Source organism: Fundulus heteroclitus, chromosome 23, assembly GCF_011125445.2.
Source record: "Fundulus heteroclitus isolate FHET01 chromosome 23, MU-UCD_Fhet_4.1, whole genome shotgun sequence".
NCBI classification, from domain to species: domain Eukaryota; kingdom Metazoa; phylum Chordata; class Actinopteri; order Cyprinodontiformes; family Fundulidae; genus Fundulus; species Fundulus heteroclitus.
The window spans coordinates 8,516,377-8,536,111 of NC_046383.1; the positions used below are offsets into that span (position 1 = coordinate 8,516,377).

The window sequence follows — 19,735 nt, forward strand, 5'->3', positions numbered from 1 at the left end:
ACAAGGATTGATTAATCAATTATAGATACTTATGACCTCAACTTCTTATAGGTATAAAGTTCACTTGTCAGGAGAATAAAAGTATTTTATTGGCAAGACAAAAGAGCTGTCAAAGAACACCAGGAATAACACTAGATGCCCAGTAGATCAAGACAAGCCTGGAATAAAAGGCCATCAGTAAGAAGGTAAGAAAGGGGCAATAGAAATGCAGTATGACCGTCAATCAATGTTGGGCTGGAACTCCAAATTCTTGCCTGTTGTGATGAGGATGATCCTAAAAAAGGGAACATAGTCAACTGCAGACCTCGAGGGCTTGCAACTTTAATATGTGTCTCTGCTTCAACACACCCTAGTCAAATAAAGAGGGCATTAGCAGGACTCTGGAGAGGTTGACTGAATTCTAAGGAGGTAATTCAGCCATTTGATTCAGGTATGTTGGGTCAGGGGCACATCTATGGTTTCTGGGACACCGGCCCTTGAGGGTTTACCTACAGCTCTACAGACTGAATAAGTCTCTTGGATATGAGACGAAATGTTTCAAAAACGAACCCATCCGGAGGACTTACTCAACATTTCATTTTTCTAGATTATTGAGATGCTTCTGGACATAAAACATGGTTTAAACCTCCAAAAAAAGAAAACACAACAGTTTCATCAATCTGGATGAAAACCTCTATCTACCCTCATTAGTTCCTCTTTTTGAACTCTCATATGAAGACTATTTTAAAGACTGTACTTTATAAAAACCAAAAATTATAAATACACCTGCTGGTTGATCTGAATGTAAAAAATGATTTCAACTTCAATTCAATTAAATTTTATTTATTTAGTGCCAATTCACAACACATGTCATCTCAAGGCAATTTACAAAGTAATGAAAAAGTTAATATTCTCTCTCTCAAGGAATAAAAACTATTACTATTTAAAAGGATGATCAGTTTTGACAAAAAAAATAGCTTTTTTTATTTTTAAATGATGTTTATATTCTTCTAAGTAATTGGTGTAAAATAGTTTTTAGGTTTACATCAATCAAACCCTTATTTTAATTATTTAATAATTTCCATTCAGTATCAATTGGAGCTTGTAGCTAACAATATTTTTTTTAGTTTGTGATTATTGGTAAAAGTTGTAGAATTATACTGAATAAATACCTTTATGCTTCAGTAGTAGCAACAATGATTTAAAATATGGCAACACTAGAATAAATGGAGAAATACAGAGCTTAATAGGTGGTAATTAAAATAAAACAGTGTTTTAAAAATAGTTAGCTGGACAAACTTTTGATTTTATGATTAATAAATAACGCAGATATGATTTGAAAAATCTGCTTTACAAAAATAAAGTACCAGTATTGTTGCTTCCAGCTTGTGTTCTTCCCAACCTAACATCTGAAACGTCAAGAAACACGGCGAGTCCGACTTGAGATAAGAGTTACAGCTGTTCTTCGACTGAAAGAGAAGACAAAATAATAGAGTATGATGCGATTGCACAACTTTCTGCAACTAACTGTATAAAATTTTTCAACATAACAAACCGTTTCGTCCTACATGCATGATCCCCGTCACCTTTTTTTCCCTCCTTCAACCAAATTTTAGTAGCTATGTAGACAATGACAACCTCAAAGCTGTGATCAAATCCTTACTGGGTTCTAAAAAAAAAACGCTTTTATGGGTTCACATGTTGCTTAACCTGCCCTGCTCACTACCAGGTGCCACGGCAGGTCATGATAGGGCTGGACGATTTAGAAAATAGAAATCATATTGATCGATGTCGATGATTATCAACAAAATCAAAATATATATTTCAAGTGCAGCCCTGGCCATTTTATGCTGTTGCTTAATGACCTGTTTTAAAATAAAGATCAAAAATACTGAATTCAAACTTAACCCTTTATTCAACCAACTTTTTACCAAAACTGCAAGTTTTTACAAAAGAAAAAAAGAACGCACGCTCTCTGAACTCTTTGAAGAGGGCGGAGCTTGGTGACGGTGCATTCCTGGGTCTTTGTGATTGGTTGGGAGGATTAATTACTGTAAAATAACCTACAGAGCTAGAATTTCTTGTTACTGAAAAGCGCTATATAAATAAACTTACCTTACCTTAGAATGCAAAAGGAAGGAAAACTTTTATTCTGTTGAACTTTTTATTAACCCTTTTTTGTTCTATCATCGATATACGTCTATCAATCGATATATATTGATGAGGTCATAATGTCAAAGTGAATCAGGCTGCAATACGTTTCAATGAAGGCCGGGTTTAGAAAAAATGTTGGATACATCTTCTATTGAGTTAAAAACAGCATAAAATATTATGTTTAGTTTCTATTGATGGTACATTTCATCTTTTTTGTTGCTGCTTCTTGTCAAGTCAGGCTTGTAGATATATTTCATTTCAGCTCTGAAGCTCTAATTATGTCTGAAAAAGCTCTGTCTTCTCTAAAAAAAAAAAAAACCTTCAAAAACGTAATAAAACCAGACAAATGTATCACAATACTGCCAGCCGATGTTTTTAGGTAAATAAACTTAATTATAGAGCATAGAGTGCAATTAAAGTCAGCTGTAATGGATATAGTGGCGTATTATTGATGCCTATTGTTTTCTAGCAGTCAAGCTTTTACTTTGGATTTTCTGCAGTACTAGAGGCCTTTATTCACAGCAATCAGACAGGAAATGGTCAGAGAGACAGGGGGTGAAAGACATGGAGAAAATGTCCTAAAGTCAGATATGAGACCAGGACAGCTGCTTCAATGACTAATAGGCTCTGTATATAGGGCGCCCGCTCTAGCCCATTCTAATTATGTGACTTCTAATTGACTGTTCTAATTAAGCAATAACAGAGTTGTAATCCTTTCAATAAACAGGATAAAAAACGTATTGGATTCATTAAGAGTTAAAGCGATAGCTGGTAATCCTGTTCAGAAATACTTTTTGTTACAATGGGTGAAATGGTCCTTCCATCCTGATGGTAGTAAATATATTACGTGTCCAGAAAAAGGAGGTTAAATCTCTGTGAGAGCTGCAGGCATGTAAAAACTCTGACCAATCCTGTCATTTGGACCAAAAGCTTTGATTAATTAAAAAAAAGAAAAAGTTCATCTATTGTTCAGTTCAGAAAAAAACAAAAGATGCCATGAGTTTTACAGAATAATGTTTAACTTTTGTCATTTGCTTACTCTGTAAAAAAAAATAAATTCAAATTGCAACGGCAGCGTGTAATTTGTGGTGTTGCAACGAGAAAGGTAAAGTTTCGTTCAGTTTCTTTTTTATTCATGGATTTGTTTGAAGTGTTTATTATGCATAATTCATATCTTAGACCACCGTGACAGATTCCTTCGTATTGAATTAGAAGATAGGAGACTACATTTCCTTCTATCATGGATGGTGAATCCTAAAAGACAAGAGAAAGGAACCACCAGGTTTCCTGTACTTCATCAAGTTGCATAATAATAATAATAATTATATCTACGTCCGTCAACGAGAGGACCAAGAAACCAATGTCCACTTTACCCCTGACTCAGAAAAAGTAGAGTAAATCCTTTGCATCTGGTTTAGAATCTCCAACTCTAATATTTAGCAGGTCAACATATTCCAACTGATACGCATTTATGGTCTGCATGCCAGTAAAAAATGGCTGAATGGACCACCAATACCAATGATGAATTGCAAAGTGCACGGGTCCTGAAGCAGCAAAGCAGTGGCACACTGTTCCTCTGCCACCTACAGGGGTGACCGCATGTATGGTGTTGAATACCTTCAGAACCGACAGCGAGCATGATGCTAAAACGCAAGAGTGGGGGGGACACAATGAGGACATCGAGGAAAGGAGCGAGTAGGCTGAGGAGAATAAGCGATGTTTCCGCAAAGATATCATAATTGAATGTCTTCCTAACATCATGCAGCCCTGTTCCTAAAATTTCAACAGTCTCATCAACCTTTTTTGTTTCTAGTTTATTTCCGGGTGGTTTTGAACAGCTAAGAACATTCTGAAAACACAAAGACTCGTTGATTAGACCTAAAACTGTTGGGATGTCCTCCTTTTTCCCCCCTGCAAGATCAGAAAACTTTGACAGCTGCACAATCCGTGCAACCTAATCAAAACAATCAAACTGTGCTGGACTGGGTGGCTTCAGGGTGCAGACAGAATCTCACTCCCATGACAAGTAAACTCGAGATACATTTATAAATACACACACTCGTGCTTCTACAGTGTGGGTCTGAAAGGTAAAGATGAGCAGCACAGCTCTGTCCCAAAGGCCTCCAGCGGGTGATGCATCCTCACCTGCACTGAGAGCATCAACAGAGCTGCGGTGCATGATGAAGCGTTGGGCGCTTAAAGGAAATTAGACAAAATAAATCACGGCGGCGAGGCAGCGAACAGGACCGTCTGACTCCCGGAGCTACGGCGGCGGCAGCAGGATGAGGTCTGAGCTCGGGTCAGCTTCATTAGACGAGAAGTCGGGGAGCAGAGAGAGGCTGCGACTCCGTGTTGTAAAAGTTGCGCAGGGCGAGCCTTCACACCAGAAAGCACGCCCCCCCCCCCCCCCCCCCCCCCCGGCTTGTTAGGCGCCCGGCCAGCTGTTGCTGTTCTCACAGCATCTCTCCTTTGCTCTCCATGGGTCACAGAGTTTTACTGTCGCTACTCCAAATTAACCCAAGCTAAGAAAAGCTGAGGTATTATTGAGGAAATAAAACAGAAGATATTTAGCCTGTAAAAGGAACCAACACTATTTATTCTACAGCAACGGTGTCCAAACATTTTGCCACATGGGCCAAAACTGTCAAGTTGAAAGCAATAAAGGGACATAACATTTTGATTTGTTTTCTTTTTTAATTCAAAAGTCAATGTTTTTGGGCAAAGTGTTTCATTTTTATCTGCACAACTGTAAATAAAATACAATAATTTAATAAAATAAGTCTGATTCCGGTAGAAAAGGGAGGTGTAAATCATTGTATATGTTTGCTTGTTTAAAAGAAAATCAAAAAGAAAAAATATTTATTTTTAAAAATGTATTTCTTTCTTATATTATTGTGTTTTTTTGTGCAACAGGAACGGGACATGGGTCTCTGTTTCTTTGAAAACGATTGCTTCATTTAGCCTGGTTTACTGACCAAAGTCTGCACTTGAGTAAAAGTCACTGGAGGTTAATGGACCTATTGAACTAAAAGCAGAAAACACGGTCGATCCACATGATTTCTTTGTGTTGTACCTTCCATTTTCAGAAGACCTGAACTTGTCTATATCTTTTCTGAAAGGTATCGAATCAGTGATTTTTTTTTTTTACTGTTTCAACCTCCAACCTCAAGCTAAAAAAAATGGATTTTTACCATTTTTACATTATATTATATTGTTGTTGAGGGTTAGAAGGTTGCAAATGGAACCCTGGTCACACTTAAGACACCCCTGGTCTACAAGTATCATTTAAAGCAAAGGGAAATATTTTTCTCTCACAAGAAAGACATTCTTCAAGTAACTTCCGAATGATGACACTTTAGCCTGCTGATACACAGACTCAAACAGAAGAATGAAAGCGGGATTTTTAGGGGGAAAAAAGATAAAGTTATGTTTGGAAAATTCCTTTTTATGTTCGCAAAGATGGAAAAATCAATATGTTGGTAGCAAAATAGAAAGCCTTTTTGTTCTTCGATTGTAAGTTGAGCTCATGGTCTAAGATAGCCTCAGAAAACCAAAAAAGAAAGAATCAGACCTCCGGCTTGAATGCACAAAACAAAGCATGCAAGAGACTCCAGAGAGCCGCCGAACTCTTCTGGTGTGCATTCATGCCTGCATTTCAATGACCTTTATGAAAAAAGTCGTCAGGAAGAAACCTTTCATACATTCTCACCACAAAGTTCAGCATCCAGTGGTTGCAAGGGAACACAAGCAAAGACATTCACCTCAAAGTCCAAAAAATGTTACTGTACTCAGACAAACCTCAAAAAGCCAATGTCTGATGGAAAGAATGAGGAAAAAAACAGAAACCTTTACCAGTGAGCCTCTGAGGCAGTCATGTTCATCAGCATAACGGAGACATGAACATGAAGCAGGCTAAGAAATATAGAAATCCAACACATGATGCCCTGATCTAAAGAGATTTAACAAACAATCTGACATCTATTTGCCTGCGGATCATGACAAAGCCATTTGGGACTCCAGCAAACCACAGTGAAGCTCCAGAAAACGGAGAAAACATGGAATAGTGGTGAACCTTCCTCACTAAATTACTCCTAAAGCCCATGGACGACTCATCCAGGAGGTCCTTTAAGAGCCCATAACAACATCTAAACCACTGCACCCCTCAACTTCAGATCATCGTGCACCATTTAAAAATAAGAAATAGACCAGGCAAAAAAATTTAACCCATGGCTCTTTCTTCACCACAACAGACTGTAGAAACGCCCTCGTTCCTACAGACAAATCTGTGATCCATCTGTTCATCTCATTCTCCATCCAACCAGTCACCATTATGTAAAAAACATGACCTCCTCTGCTTGAGACAGATTTTTTTGCCCATATGCGACCTGGATCTGATCTTTTCATGACAGCCTGAACAACACAGATTGGATGTTTTCAAATGCGACCTGTGTCTGTACGGCCAGGTGGCATTCATCCGACCTGTACGTCACTGATACTCGACAAACGCCACTATTCTGCGCCCTGCTATGTTCAGAGACCGCCCTTATTAAGGTGTTTAATGACATCCATATAAATACAGACTGTGGAAGAACCACCGTGCTGGTTCTATTGGACCTCAGTGCAGCATTTGATACTGTCGATCACTCCATTCTGTTAGAACGCCTGGAGAACTGGGTCAACCTCTTTGCTACAGCTCTCAACTGGTTTAAATCCTACATAAAGGACAGGGACTTTTTTGTATCAGTAGGTAATTTTACATCAGAGATGACAAAAATCACATGTGGGGTTCCCCAAGGGTCCATCCTGGGTCCCCTCCTCTTCAATATCTACATGCTCCCTCTAGCCCAGATAATAAAAAATAACAACATCAGCTACCATAACTATGCAGACGACACACAGCTCTACATCACTATGTCACCAGGTGACTATGAACCAATTCAGGCACTGAGTAAATGCCTAGAAGAAATCAATACGTGGATGTGTCAAAATTTTCTTCAACTGAATAAAAACAAAACTGAAGTAATAATATTTGGACCATTAGAGGAGCGATTAAAAGTTAGCATACAGCTTCAGTCGCTTCAGCTAAAAACCACTAATCAGGCCCGAAATCTGGGAGTAGTGATGAACTCAGACCTGAACCTTCAAAAGCATCTAAAGACAATTACAAGGTCAGCTTTCTATCACCTGAGGAACATTTCCAGGATTAAAGGACTGATGTCTCAGCAGGATCTGGAAAAACTAATCCATGCGTTTATTTTTAGTCGAATTGATTACAGCAACAGTGTTCTCACAGGTCTGCCTAAAAAGTGGATCAGACAGCTGCAGTTGATCCAGAACGCTGCTGCCCGCATCCTCACTAAGACTAAGAAAGTAGAGCACATAACCCCAGTTCTAAAGTCCTTACACTGGCTCCCTGTTTCTCAGAAAATAGACTTTAAAATACTTCTGTTAGTCTATAAATCCCTGAATGGCTTAGCACCTAAATACATCACAGACTTGTTATCAGTGTATCAACCCTCCAGACCACTCAGGTCTTCTGGCTCCAACCTGCTCTGCAGAACCAGAACCAGAACTAAACAAGGAGAAGCAGCATTTAGTTCCTATGCTCCGCTTATCTGAAACAAACTTCCAGAAAACTGTAAAAGTGCGGAAAGCCTGAGTTCTTTTAAACCAAGATTAAAAACACATCTGTTTAAAATTGCCTTTAACTGTTATAGTTAAACAGTTTTACTGTTTTTAATGTTCTTTTTTGTTACTACATTCTATCCCTACTTGCTTTTATTCTATTTTCTATCTACATTTTATTATTTTGCTATATCTTAATCATGTAAAGCACTTTGTATTGTCTTGTACTGAATTGTGCTATATAAATAAATTTGCCTTGCCTTGCCTTGCTACGCAGAAGCGGAAAGAAAAACCACACCCATGGCGGACTACAATGAGGAGAGCAGTCAATGGAGAGAAAGCTCCAGTTAGAAAAGAAATTAAAAATCGCAAAATACACGCCAGCATTATAATCCATGTTTATTTCTGCAAACACCGAGCACGCTTACTACGTGTGACGTCATCACGTCCTCAACTGCGCATGCGGGACACTTAAGCTGTATGAATTCAGTTCACACAGGAGATCACATACAAGTCGCATATATTTGGAAATGTGAACGACCACGCAAAAGAAATCAGATTTAAAAAAAAAAAATCGGAATTGAGTGTTAAGGCCTTCAGTGTGAACGTAGCCAGAGGCTCAACCTAGGACTGGACCATATAGAAAAAAAGCATATCGATAAAATAGAAATTATATTGATCGATATTGATAATTATTGATAAATTCAAAACCTAGACTTTAAATGCAGCCCTAGACATTTTATGCTGTTGTTTAATTACCTATTTTTAGATACAGAACACACAGACACTGAATTCAAACTTAACCCTTTATTCAACCAACTTTTTACCAAAACTGAAAGTATTTAAATAAAGGAAAAAGAACGTGTGCTCTCTGAACTCTTTGAAGGGGGTGGAGTTTGGTTCATGGGTCTGCGTTGTAATTGGTTGGGAGGATGTAATGACTGTAATATTAATCTACATGGCTAGAATGTAAAAGTAAGGCAAACTATTATTCAATTTATTGACGCTTTTTCTTCTATCATCGATATACGTCAATCAGTCGATATATATTGTTGAATTATCGTCCAGATCCAGCTCAACTCAGAAGAAACTTTCCAGATGAGAACCACAGCCTCACCTCTGAGGAGCTGACTCACACCCTGGCTACTTCATCATACCATTTTTGTTACCCTCCATTTTCTTTATTGTCTTATTTGCACCAGTGAAAATGATCTTTAAATGAAGCTGAATACTGTCAAATGCCTTGTTTTGCACTTGTTAAAAGGAGGCAAAACATCTCATTTAAATGCAAATAAAAAGGCCTTTGCAGGTATTACACAGCTGCTGCATATCAAAAGCTGTATTATTTGAAAACCCTGAGGAAGTTTCCATGAATGCTGCTTTCGCCCGCTGGCCAGCTGCGACCTTGCTGCAGAAAAGCAGTCACCCGACGCTGGAAATGTTAAGCTCTAATGATGGCTTTCCTCTGCACGCCTCGCCTCACACATCTTTAAAACCGGCATCAGGAATCTTCCTGTCAAAAAGTTAATAATCTGCTCTGTTCTGAGTCAAATATTTTCATAGGACAAAAAGAATGAATGTTTTTTTCAAGAGTGTAACCCTATAACTCCAAATGTATAATTTTTCATACAAATATTTCTCAGACAAAGTCAGTATTTTTCTGAGGATACAATTTACAACATGCAGATGAATATGTTTTACACGCCCTGTTTCAAAACACAGAAAAGATGAGGAAAATTATTTTTCTTGGTCTAACGTATCACGATACAAAGAAAATGTGAAAGCCTGACATTTTATTTATTTATTTTTTAAAAGCAACCAAAAAATATTTTCTTTTTTAAACATACACCTCACAATTACCTGTATCAGGCTGTAAAGGATTAATTAGAAACCCGTCGCTTATGTGGCTTAGTTGTTATTACTCAATACTTTTATTTTTGTTTTTTTTCATAATATTAACGCCACATTCAAAATAGAAAATCTGATATTTCTGTTCTTCAGCAGATAGAAAATTCAGTGACTGACGATAAGTTTATGTTGACAGGGACTTCTAGTATTTGCATGCCTTGAACTTTTCCACATTTATGTTACAACAACAGACATCTTTTGGAAAAAGGGAAGCAACTCAAGCATTTAAATCAAACGTGTTTGAGCAGAGAAACAGTTATTATTTGGACACCTGCCTTTGACGACTGGAGCTGAAAACCCTGGTTTGAATCCAGCTTTCCTGTTTCTGGCCTCAGATGTGTGTTAGTGAACACAACACATCATGAAGACCAAGGAATGCAGCAACCTTAACAGGGTGGGAACAGCTTAAAGAGCACTTTTTCAATCCACTATCCAAGTATGGAGCAACTATAAATCCACCCAGACATCACCCCCACCTAAACTAAGAGGCAGGGCAAGGAGAGCATCGTTTACTCTGGAGGAACTGCAGAGATCCACGGCTCAGGTAAGACTAATATTGTAAGGAAATCTACCAGCCGCCCACAAATAGGCAGGAAGGAAGGTGCTGTTAGCTACTGTTAAAAGAAAAGCATTTTATGTTTGTCACAAACCATGTGGTTGACACGGCAATCATGTTGAAAAAGGTGCTCTCATCAGATGGGTGTCAACTTAAACACACAATCGCATAAGACTACAAACCAAAGTCTGTCCCGAAAGCAGCCAGAGACTCTGAATGTATGCATGTTCACGAGAGTGGAACATTTTCAATTAATCTGTTCACTAGAGAGACTAAAAACAGAGACTCATTTCTTGCGAAGAAATGTGGGATAAAAATTAAACATCAGTTTGGGCAATGTAAGCGTTCAGGTTCGCTGTAAGGTATAGACTCTTAACAGGGCAGTTTACAGCAGAGTAAAAAAGATAAAATAAAATACAATAAAATATCCCCTTCAGGAACTGTTTCATAATTCACCAATACATCTCTAGTTACCTCGGTATTTAATTAGTTTAATTACTTTTTAGTCCAGTTTCCACCATTCACTGTTTTCCCTCTGGGATTATTAATGTATTTCTGATTCTGATTCTGATTCACTGACCTCACAAACAAGGACGGTGAACATTTACACAACAGTCATGGTTAGAGTTATATTTCAAGCGGCTGTGCAGCAGAATAAGATAAGACAAGTTTGAAGAAAATAAATTTTGGTCCAAACAGCAGTATTGGCAGAGTTCAAATATGTAAATGCAGACATTCATAACAACATCCGCCTCACATTCCTGACACTGATTGGTCTAAGAGCGACGATGGAAGAACTCTGATTAAGAACCAAATCAGAAAGACGAGAATGTGACAAGAGGAGAACTGGGGAGCTACTAAGATTGTATTTACCATTATGTTCTATTTATGATGAAGCAGGGCAGGAAGTGAATTTTAATTCTGTAGTTATACATAGATGTAAAAAGTGCCTAAAGGATGATTGGCTGGGCTAGCCCAGACTCAACCCTCAGTGGTTTCTATCTCCTTTCTGAACAGTAAAACAGTCTTTTGAAGCAGTCTTCATAAGCGCATCTCTAGACTTTTTCAAGGACTTGAAACATTTTTTTTTTTTTACTTTGGCATCTTTTTCACAAATATTTGGCCCAGTTTCTTACTAACTTCTGATTAAGCTCCTAAATGCAATCAATGAACCAGTTTTGTGTCGACAGCGTAGCGAACGATGAAACAAAGAACCACATTTCAAATATGATCTCTAGGCTGTGTTTCTTAGCAGCCTGCTACAAAGAAATAATTTGTCTTCATTTCTCAATCTAGTCTAGATTTCCCTTTGTTTAAATTGGCAAGCTTACCCTCAGAATATTTGTCTGTGTGTATATCACATATTTTTGGCACATCTTTCATTGAAATCAACATTGGAAGCGGAGGGGTGGTGCTTCGGATTTGACAGATACGGATTGGTTTTTAACGCTTTAATGTTCCTACAAAGCTTGGCACCAACAAAATGAACAATCAAACTCCCCAAAAAAACACGCTTTTTGGAGCAAGGTAACCAAAATAATACCACAGCCACCCAAATATACAGTTCAGTTCAGCGTTATTGAGGGCATAAGACACAATAATCATTACGAGAGGGGTCTTCATGGATTAAGTAAAATAAACTGAAGTTCCTGATGAATCTTTATTTTCAGGACTTTAACATAATACTGAATTTATTGGTGGCTTTGCATTTTCAGGAGGCATTTATTTTTTTTTTTTTACTTTACAAGTCCTGATTATATTCCTTGCTTTGTCAGAATGCAGTCTTACCCATCTGCTTGTAGATGCATTAATAAAAAAAAAAAAAAAAAAGATTTAACCGGATCCCATGATGGATGGATTCACTTCTTTAAAGCCTCTAAATCTAATCACATCCCCTGTCGGTGTTTTCGCTCGTGTGCGTTTAAATCTGGTCATCGCCGATGCCCCCAAACAACTCGTGGCCACCTTCTGCAGAGAGCTGACTGTTTTCCATAATAATCTTCCCTGGCTGGGAGCTGCAGGCGCTTGTGGAGATGTTGAGAGAGAGAGAGAGAGCTCCAAGGATGTAAAGAAGAAAATGAAGGTCAAGGAAGAATTGTGAGCTTATTTTTCAAGCAAATCCCCCTCAGTTGGTGGTATTTCTGTGACGAACCCACCACCCTGCTGTTTTGCAGCTGTCTGATTAACCTCTGAAAACAAACATCTGCTGGGTTTTACTGTACGCAACACTGCCATTGACATCGCGCACTATCACACGTCTTACAATAGATTGATCACCATTTGTGAACAGCTGTAGAAATTCAGAATATTACAGGATTTAGATGAAAAATGACCATGTTTTTATGTAATAACTTAAAAAGAACAATCCCGATGAATTTTTTCTGGGTAACCACAACACGTGGAGCAAAAGGTGCAGCAGAAATGGATTTAGAAACAGGTGAAAAGACCAGACCAAGTCCATCTCCATTTTCTCCCCAGACGGCTTCACTCGGCCTGAACAGGACAGAGACTGAACCTGAGATGGGTTGCAAAGACCACTGGTGCCTACAGGACACTTTTGGACCTCTTCACTCCATTCTTCATTCACAGCATTTTTTGGGGGGTAGAATTGGCAGGAAGTCCGATCCCTTGGATGTGAAGCAACCCCACACATGAATAAAGATTGAATCAGGATGCCACACTGTTGGCATGACAAAAGACTCATGGAAGCTCCCATCTTCTGCTTCTCCAGACAAATGATTTTCCAGGTGTTCCGATCAATCCAAATGAGGATTTGTCAGAAAAAAAAAATACTTTTCACCAGTATTGCCTATTTTTCTCTTTCCTAGAATGTGTCTGCCTTTCATGTTTTTAGTTGTTTTTCCTGTAACATGATGGTTTTCCAAAACAAATCTCCTCATTGCTCCTGCAAATATGTTTACATCCACCCAGGAAGCTCTGCTGTAGCTGCAACATAATTTTATAGCGGTCTGATCACTGTTTAATGATCTGACCACAATGTTAATTATCACAATAAAAAATTAAAGCTGCAACGTTTGGGCAACGCAGCGTCTGAGTCCCTCTCAAACCTTTGGACAAAACTTTGTGAAACTTTTACTATTTATCAGATAACTTTGGTAGGGGAAGAAATAGAGGATCCCATTTATTGTCTTATTCTTGCAATTCAGTCTTTTTACTGACAAGCTTATTGTAAATTAGGAGTTAAAAGTAATAAATGCTGAATACATGGCTTGGTAAAAATTACAAATGCATGTTATTGCTTTCCACTGAAAAATATGCTTAGAAACTCTAAAGAAAGTGAGAATATGGTTAAAAAACCAAGGATTAAAAGACGTCCAGACAAAGAGATATGTGTTTTTTTTAATTTGATTCAAATTGGTAAAATGAGCTAACCAAGCCTGCATGTGTGGGCTAAAAAGATAATTTTCTGAACTAAATGAAGACAAAAAGTGCCGGAGAGACTAGAGTCTTCTTCTGCTGTTTGAAGTCTAAAGTAAAACAGCACTGCTCCCCCCTTCCCCACTTGCTGCTGCCCACTGACAGTCAGCTGGCTGAAATAAGGCTACTTCCCTTTCCCCCTGCTTACAAGGAAGAACACGGGTCTGTAAAGCGATGCAAGAGCGACACGATACCTGCGATAGATGGATATTTGTTGCTTTTTTTCTATTAAGTAGAGGCAAATTGATCACGTCTAGTTTATATTATTTGCTACAAAATGGGATGCTGTGACATTTTTAGCTAAGGTTATCACTCTATGAGAATCTCATAACATCCCATGGCTAATGTAAAACTTCACAGTGTCCCGTCACCAAAAACAAAGGCTCTCATTCAACCATAAATCTGTAAAATAACAGATTTAGAGCAAATTTTTATGGCATGCTAAAGCCTTGATGTGTCTCTTTTTTAACTTAAAACTTGTCCTTCAATTTAAGCCAAGAAATGTGGCGAGAGTATCCCTCAAACTTTTTTAAAGTGACAAAAAGTGGTGCTGCCAAAGTTTGAGGCCATTTTGTTAGGTCAGAGCAAAATACGGCAGGATGGAGGAAACTCCGTGATGACTTCAGTGAAGTCGTAATGGAAACAGTTTCTCATCTTAAAAAAAAGCTCTTCAATTTCCACCTCTTCATTCTCTCCATCATACCAGAAACATTGACTTGAACATGAGTGTTTCACAGACAATGGGTTTGTTTAGCGTCGTTATTATTTCATGTTTCATGAATATCTAACCATATGGTGCTTCTACCAATGTTACTATAGAGGGATAATGCCTCTGTTAGACTCAAAACTGGAGCAATTTGAAGGTCGTGCACATTTTGGTGTGAAACTTCGACAGAGATTAAACTGATATCCTTTATTTTTAAAGAATAAAATCATTACACATCCCAATTTAAATACAAATGTCGTACTTAAACAACAACAGTTCACATTCAGAGGTTCCACTGTATTCTGCAACCCCAGTTTTTGATGCATCAAAAGAAGGCACACCTCAATAAAAAGATATTGGTCAAGACATTTGGTCTTGCGTTTCAAATTATGAATTTTCAGTAGAATAATTAATTTCGGGTTTGATTAATCTAAATATTTTACGTTTTAAAACACTGCTGTATAACTTCACTTTAAATTTGTCATAGTTCTTTTGATTTAACGCCACATTGGAACCAGCCACAGAGTTTCCTTACAGGGCATGCCTTATGCAAAGCAGGAGTCCACCACAGAATTTCTTTTATGGAGGTGTTGTCGCCCAAAACATGGTGCTGTGCTGGGCAGAAAGCCACATCGCCCTTATCAAACAGCAACTGGTCATCCCACATGGATGATGCCTGACAACCAATCTAAACATGCATTTCTGTGGGTATAAATACCTTCAGCTGTCTTCCCGCGAAGCTTTGCTGTTCAGCAGCAGCAGCAGCGGCGGCGGCGGGAGGGGCGCATTAGAAATGCATGCTTATGGGTACCTCTGGGTGATATTTTGAGTTCATCAACCGGCCCAGTCTTTTATGGATTACTCTATCCAAGCGGGACTGTCCTCGGCCTCCGAAAAGGTTGAGCACCGCTGATCTACTGGCCCGAAGATCAATGAAACAGTCGGACTTGTTCAGATTGATTTCCAGCATGGACGCAGCAGCTCGTGGTTTCAGGCACAGCAAACGAGTTTAATTTGGCGGGATCGGGCAGCGAGCCAGGACCAAACACAAAGCGCTCCTCCCTCCTCCTCCCCCTCCTCCTCCTCTGATTTAACACGGAGCTGGGGTATGCATTCAGACCCGATGGATGTAAACAATTACAGATTCAATTCGCCAGTAGATAAAGCCAAGAAGGAGAGAATGTGAGTTTGCACATCATGAATAAAGGCACTCTGACAGTTTTGTTTATTAAATTTGGTGGTAGTTACGTGATGAAAAGTGGCAGCAGCTTTGTGATGATCTGATATGTGTCAGATGCATAGAAAGGTGGAAACGATGAGAATAATTCAACAGGTGCTGCTTGAAATTGAGAGGACAGACTCTGGGAGTATTGGAAAGAAGAAAAGAGGCAATGAAGGGAGTCACTGAAACGAGAAAATAGGACACCTGAGAGGATGGCTAAACGGGACGTCTTAAAGGGATGAATTAAATTGGAAGCGCCAGAGAAGACAGAGCGGAAAGGAATGAGATTAATGGAAGGTTGAGTTGTGGAGATGAATGAAAAGAAAGTGCGGAGGACAAAAGAGACGAGAGGACAGAAAGCAAAGTTACAGAATGAGTATATGAAAGAAGGAAGCAGTCCATAAAGTTTTCCAGTTATTTTTGCTACTTTCCAACGAGTACGCAGAGACAGAATCCGACTTTTTACAGCTGCTGTAGCAGTTGAAAAAGTGATACATATTCTTTAATCTGTTAATTTAGGGACAGTTTAGCAGTATTAGAAGAATGGAGATTAAGACAACACAACACAAGTTTTCTTGTTTCTCAGAGAAACAAGAAAACTCCAAATACCTACCACCGTTTCACCTGTACCCTGTAGTTTCATGAGTGATTATGTCTAGGTTAGATCTGATCGATGGTTTCTTTACTTTAGCACTAAAATAAAATGCACTTATATTTAAAAGAGTTTGGATTTTCTGGCTGTTAAAACACGGCAGCATACTGAGGGTCCCTGTGCAGAAGGCAAACCAAAACCCCTGTAATGTGATTGAAAACATTTATTGCTCAGCCAGACTTGAGACTTTAGATCTATTTTGTCGTTTTTTTTTAAATAAGTTAGGTTTTAAAATATGACAAATAAGCACAAACCAGTGCTGTTTTGTGCTTATTTGAGGAAGCCTTTCGTAATCATCCATAAATACATGTTCAGAAGTTGGATCAAGATGCAGTCCAGAATTTTTTTTTTTTTTCATCTCTGCAGAGAAATTTCAGACGGACCCATCAGTCTCTCATAGGTGTGAAATTTCCTGCCAGACACTTTTCTTCATGGAGCATTTGAGCCTGTGCAGAGAGGAGAGCTGACCTTTCCACAGTTTCAGGTGAATATTTCACATCTGCCAGCTTCTTTGCTTTTGTTTTCTGAAGAGTGTGATTGCACGAGTCTTTAAAACTAAGACGCACCGGTCAATCAGCCAAATATCATAATCAGGCAGTTTTTCCTCATCAGCTCTGATGAATAATACAGGAACAATACACATTATTTTCTACTTGATGATTAAATGCATTAAAAACTAAGAAGTACCACAGATTTCAGTAGAAATGCAACAACTAAAATAATTTCCGTAATAAAACAAAATAAAATTCCGATAACGGTTATGGACACATGTTTTGCTGCCTAAATTGGAAAAATCTTGTGATTTCTTCATTTTTTGTTTTGTTTAAAGCTACGACCTGTATCAGAGGAACTGCTGCCCATTTTTTCCCTTTTGTGTGCAGTACTTCCCAATCAGCAGGTCACACTTTCTAGAAAACTGGTACTGGCCGGGAAGAGCTTAATCGGTTCAGCGCTACGTTTCAGCTGTTCTAAAACAACAACATCTCAAATCCTGGACGAACATCTGAGCTTGGAGTTTTAACCAAAACTTTGGGAACCCTTATCTTTTATACACAAAAATCTGGTGTTTATTCAGTTTTTCATGTCTGAGTCTAAGTACTGTTTGAGTGAGACTCTTTGCGTAGAAACGCTTTTGATTCTGCGGGGAGGTATGAATGGGATTGCTGCTTTCGGCTAGCACATGGCCCCTCGCTGCATGTGGAACCTCCTGTTGATCTCCATTACTGCAGATTGGGTAAAGTGTCTCACTAAGTGCCTCTTGATTTGAGCTTTCAGGGAGGAGACGTAGCTCTCTTTCTCCTCCGTTTCTCCCCTGTTGACTTTTGAATTAGCGTGACCTTTAATGCTCTTTATTGCTTCTCTAGTACAAAAAGATAGACAAACTGGATTTACGTCCCTGCCTGGGAAGCTGCTGTGGAGGTCATGGTTCCCTCGCTGTTTACATGCTATCAAACTTATAAACGTTGCTTAATACGCTGATATTTGTTAATGTAATCTTTTCTGCTTCAGGTTATTCTGGCGGAGTTTGGTGCCTTGTGAGTAATAATAGTTAGAGCAGTCATGTTGCATGCATGTTTGATTAGTTGTAATTATTTTTTACTTTTCTGTGCACAGCAGTGGAGATTTTTAAACATGGCAAGGTTACTAGCAGGTTTACAAACTCATTAGCGGGACAAGTAACAGCTGCTTCAGAAGTTTAAACCTTCAGAAATAATTGATGTGAGTCAGATCATGTGCAGGTGAAAGCGTTTGAGGAGTGGCCCCGGGGTCTCTCCACATGGCAGACAACAAAAAGGGCAAAGATGGGGAAGATGGGAGGTTAAAGGCAACATCCTTCAGCAGCTTTACCTCCAGACTAATTGGTCCTGTTGTCTGCTTTAAGAATGAGCAGCAACTTCCCTTTAACACAAAACGTCTGGTAGTTTATCTAATTAATGTGATTTGCACAGTAAAATACTATCCCATATATTAAAGTTCAACTGTATAATTTTAGTTTTACTGTAAAACATATTTTTTTTTACCAATATAAAACTTCTTGAAATAAATCCTGCAGGAAAAAACGTGTTTCATGTTAAGTTATTAAAATAAATTATTATTATAGGGATTAATAGCTACTATATGAAATCACAAGTGATTCAAATAGGCTGAAAACATAACTAAGGTGGTTTAACGTCTTTATGCTCATACTGTTCACACCTTGTGGAACAGCTCCCGCTTTCTCTGTACCTGCTTTCCTGAGCTTCCTGTTCCTGAACACGGACACGATCACCAGCAGGTTCCCGATAACATCCACCACGATGGTTGTGATGAGGACGCCGGCAAGCACGGTAGCCACCCATGGGAAGGAGTGCTGATGCTGACCCGGGGCTCCCTCCTCGCTCGACGCCGCTGTGGAGTTGCGCGGCTCCAGGGTCCCTCCCGCCATGGTGGGCTCATGGTCCTCCAGGGACATCAGTTGCGGGAGGTGCCTCGGGTCGACCAGTCGCATCGGGACGTAGCGGTGGAAGGTGGGTCCATTCAGCATAACGCAGGAAGGTCAGACTAGGTGCGACCTGAAAGTGTGCGCACACCTTGCGCGCTCGGCTGCGGTTTGGTCTTTACGCGCCAGAGTCGCCAAACGTATGACAGGACATTTCAGGAAACATTCGTTTTTTCTTCTTCTTAGGTTTATCCTACTGGACTCTTGTGAAGGTTCAACGGCAGTCTCGGTCTCTGAATCTCAGTAAAACACATTCTGTGGCGGCAAACATCTTCCCTGTCAGTCTGTCAAAGCGTCCACCTGAACCGCGGCTCAGGTGGTCCGTCTCATTTTGAATCGTGTCCGGTTATCGGTCACCTGTCTGTGCCGCTGTTCATCATCTCCGCTTCGGTCAGCTTCACATGTGCGCTGCGCTCCAGCCGTCATTCAGTCTTCAGACTTCAACACCACTCAGACTCCTCCAGCTTGCTCTGAGCGCCTGAGTCTGAGCCCATGCAGCACGTTTACGCGCCTTTAAACAACCTGCCAGATCCGCGCGCTCTCTCACCTCACCTCTTCTTACGCACGTGCTCTTGCTCGTGAGCATAAAATATAATATATGTATGTAATATATTTCAAATTAAATATTGGCGTGGTAGAAACCCAAAAGACTATGAATCTAATTTTATTATTATTATTATTATTATTATTATTATTATTATTATTATTATTATTATTATTATTATTATTATTATTATTATTATTATTATTATTAACAATTATTATTAACAAATTAAATATTGGCGTGGTAGAAATCCAAAAGACTATGAATCTAATTTTATTATTATTATTATTATTATTATTATTATTATTATTATTATTGTTGTTATTATTATTATTATTATTATTATTATTAGTAGTAGTAGTAGTAGTAGTAGCGTAGGATTGTTGTTTACTATTTTAAACATTGTTAACGGTGATAACAGTGGCAACAACGATAATAATAATAATAATAATAATAATAATAATAATAATAA

General features: G+C 38.8%; 1 protein-coding gene across 1 annotated transcript in view; it reads right to left on the bottom strand.

Moving 5' to 3' along the window:
- Positions 1-19,207, bottom strand: part of mtnr1al (melatonin receptor type 1A like) — a 35,032-nt gene extending 15,825 nt beyond the window's left edge. The window contains exon 1 of the mRNA XM_012861710.3: positions 18,467-19,207. Coding sequence (XP_012717164.2) covers positions 18,467-18,764 — 298 coding nt within the window. The 5' untranslated portion in view covers positions 18,765-19,207. The remainder of the gene's footprint in view (positions 1-18,466) is intronic.
- Between the last annotated feature and the right edge of the window lie 528 nt (positions 19,208-19,735).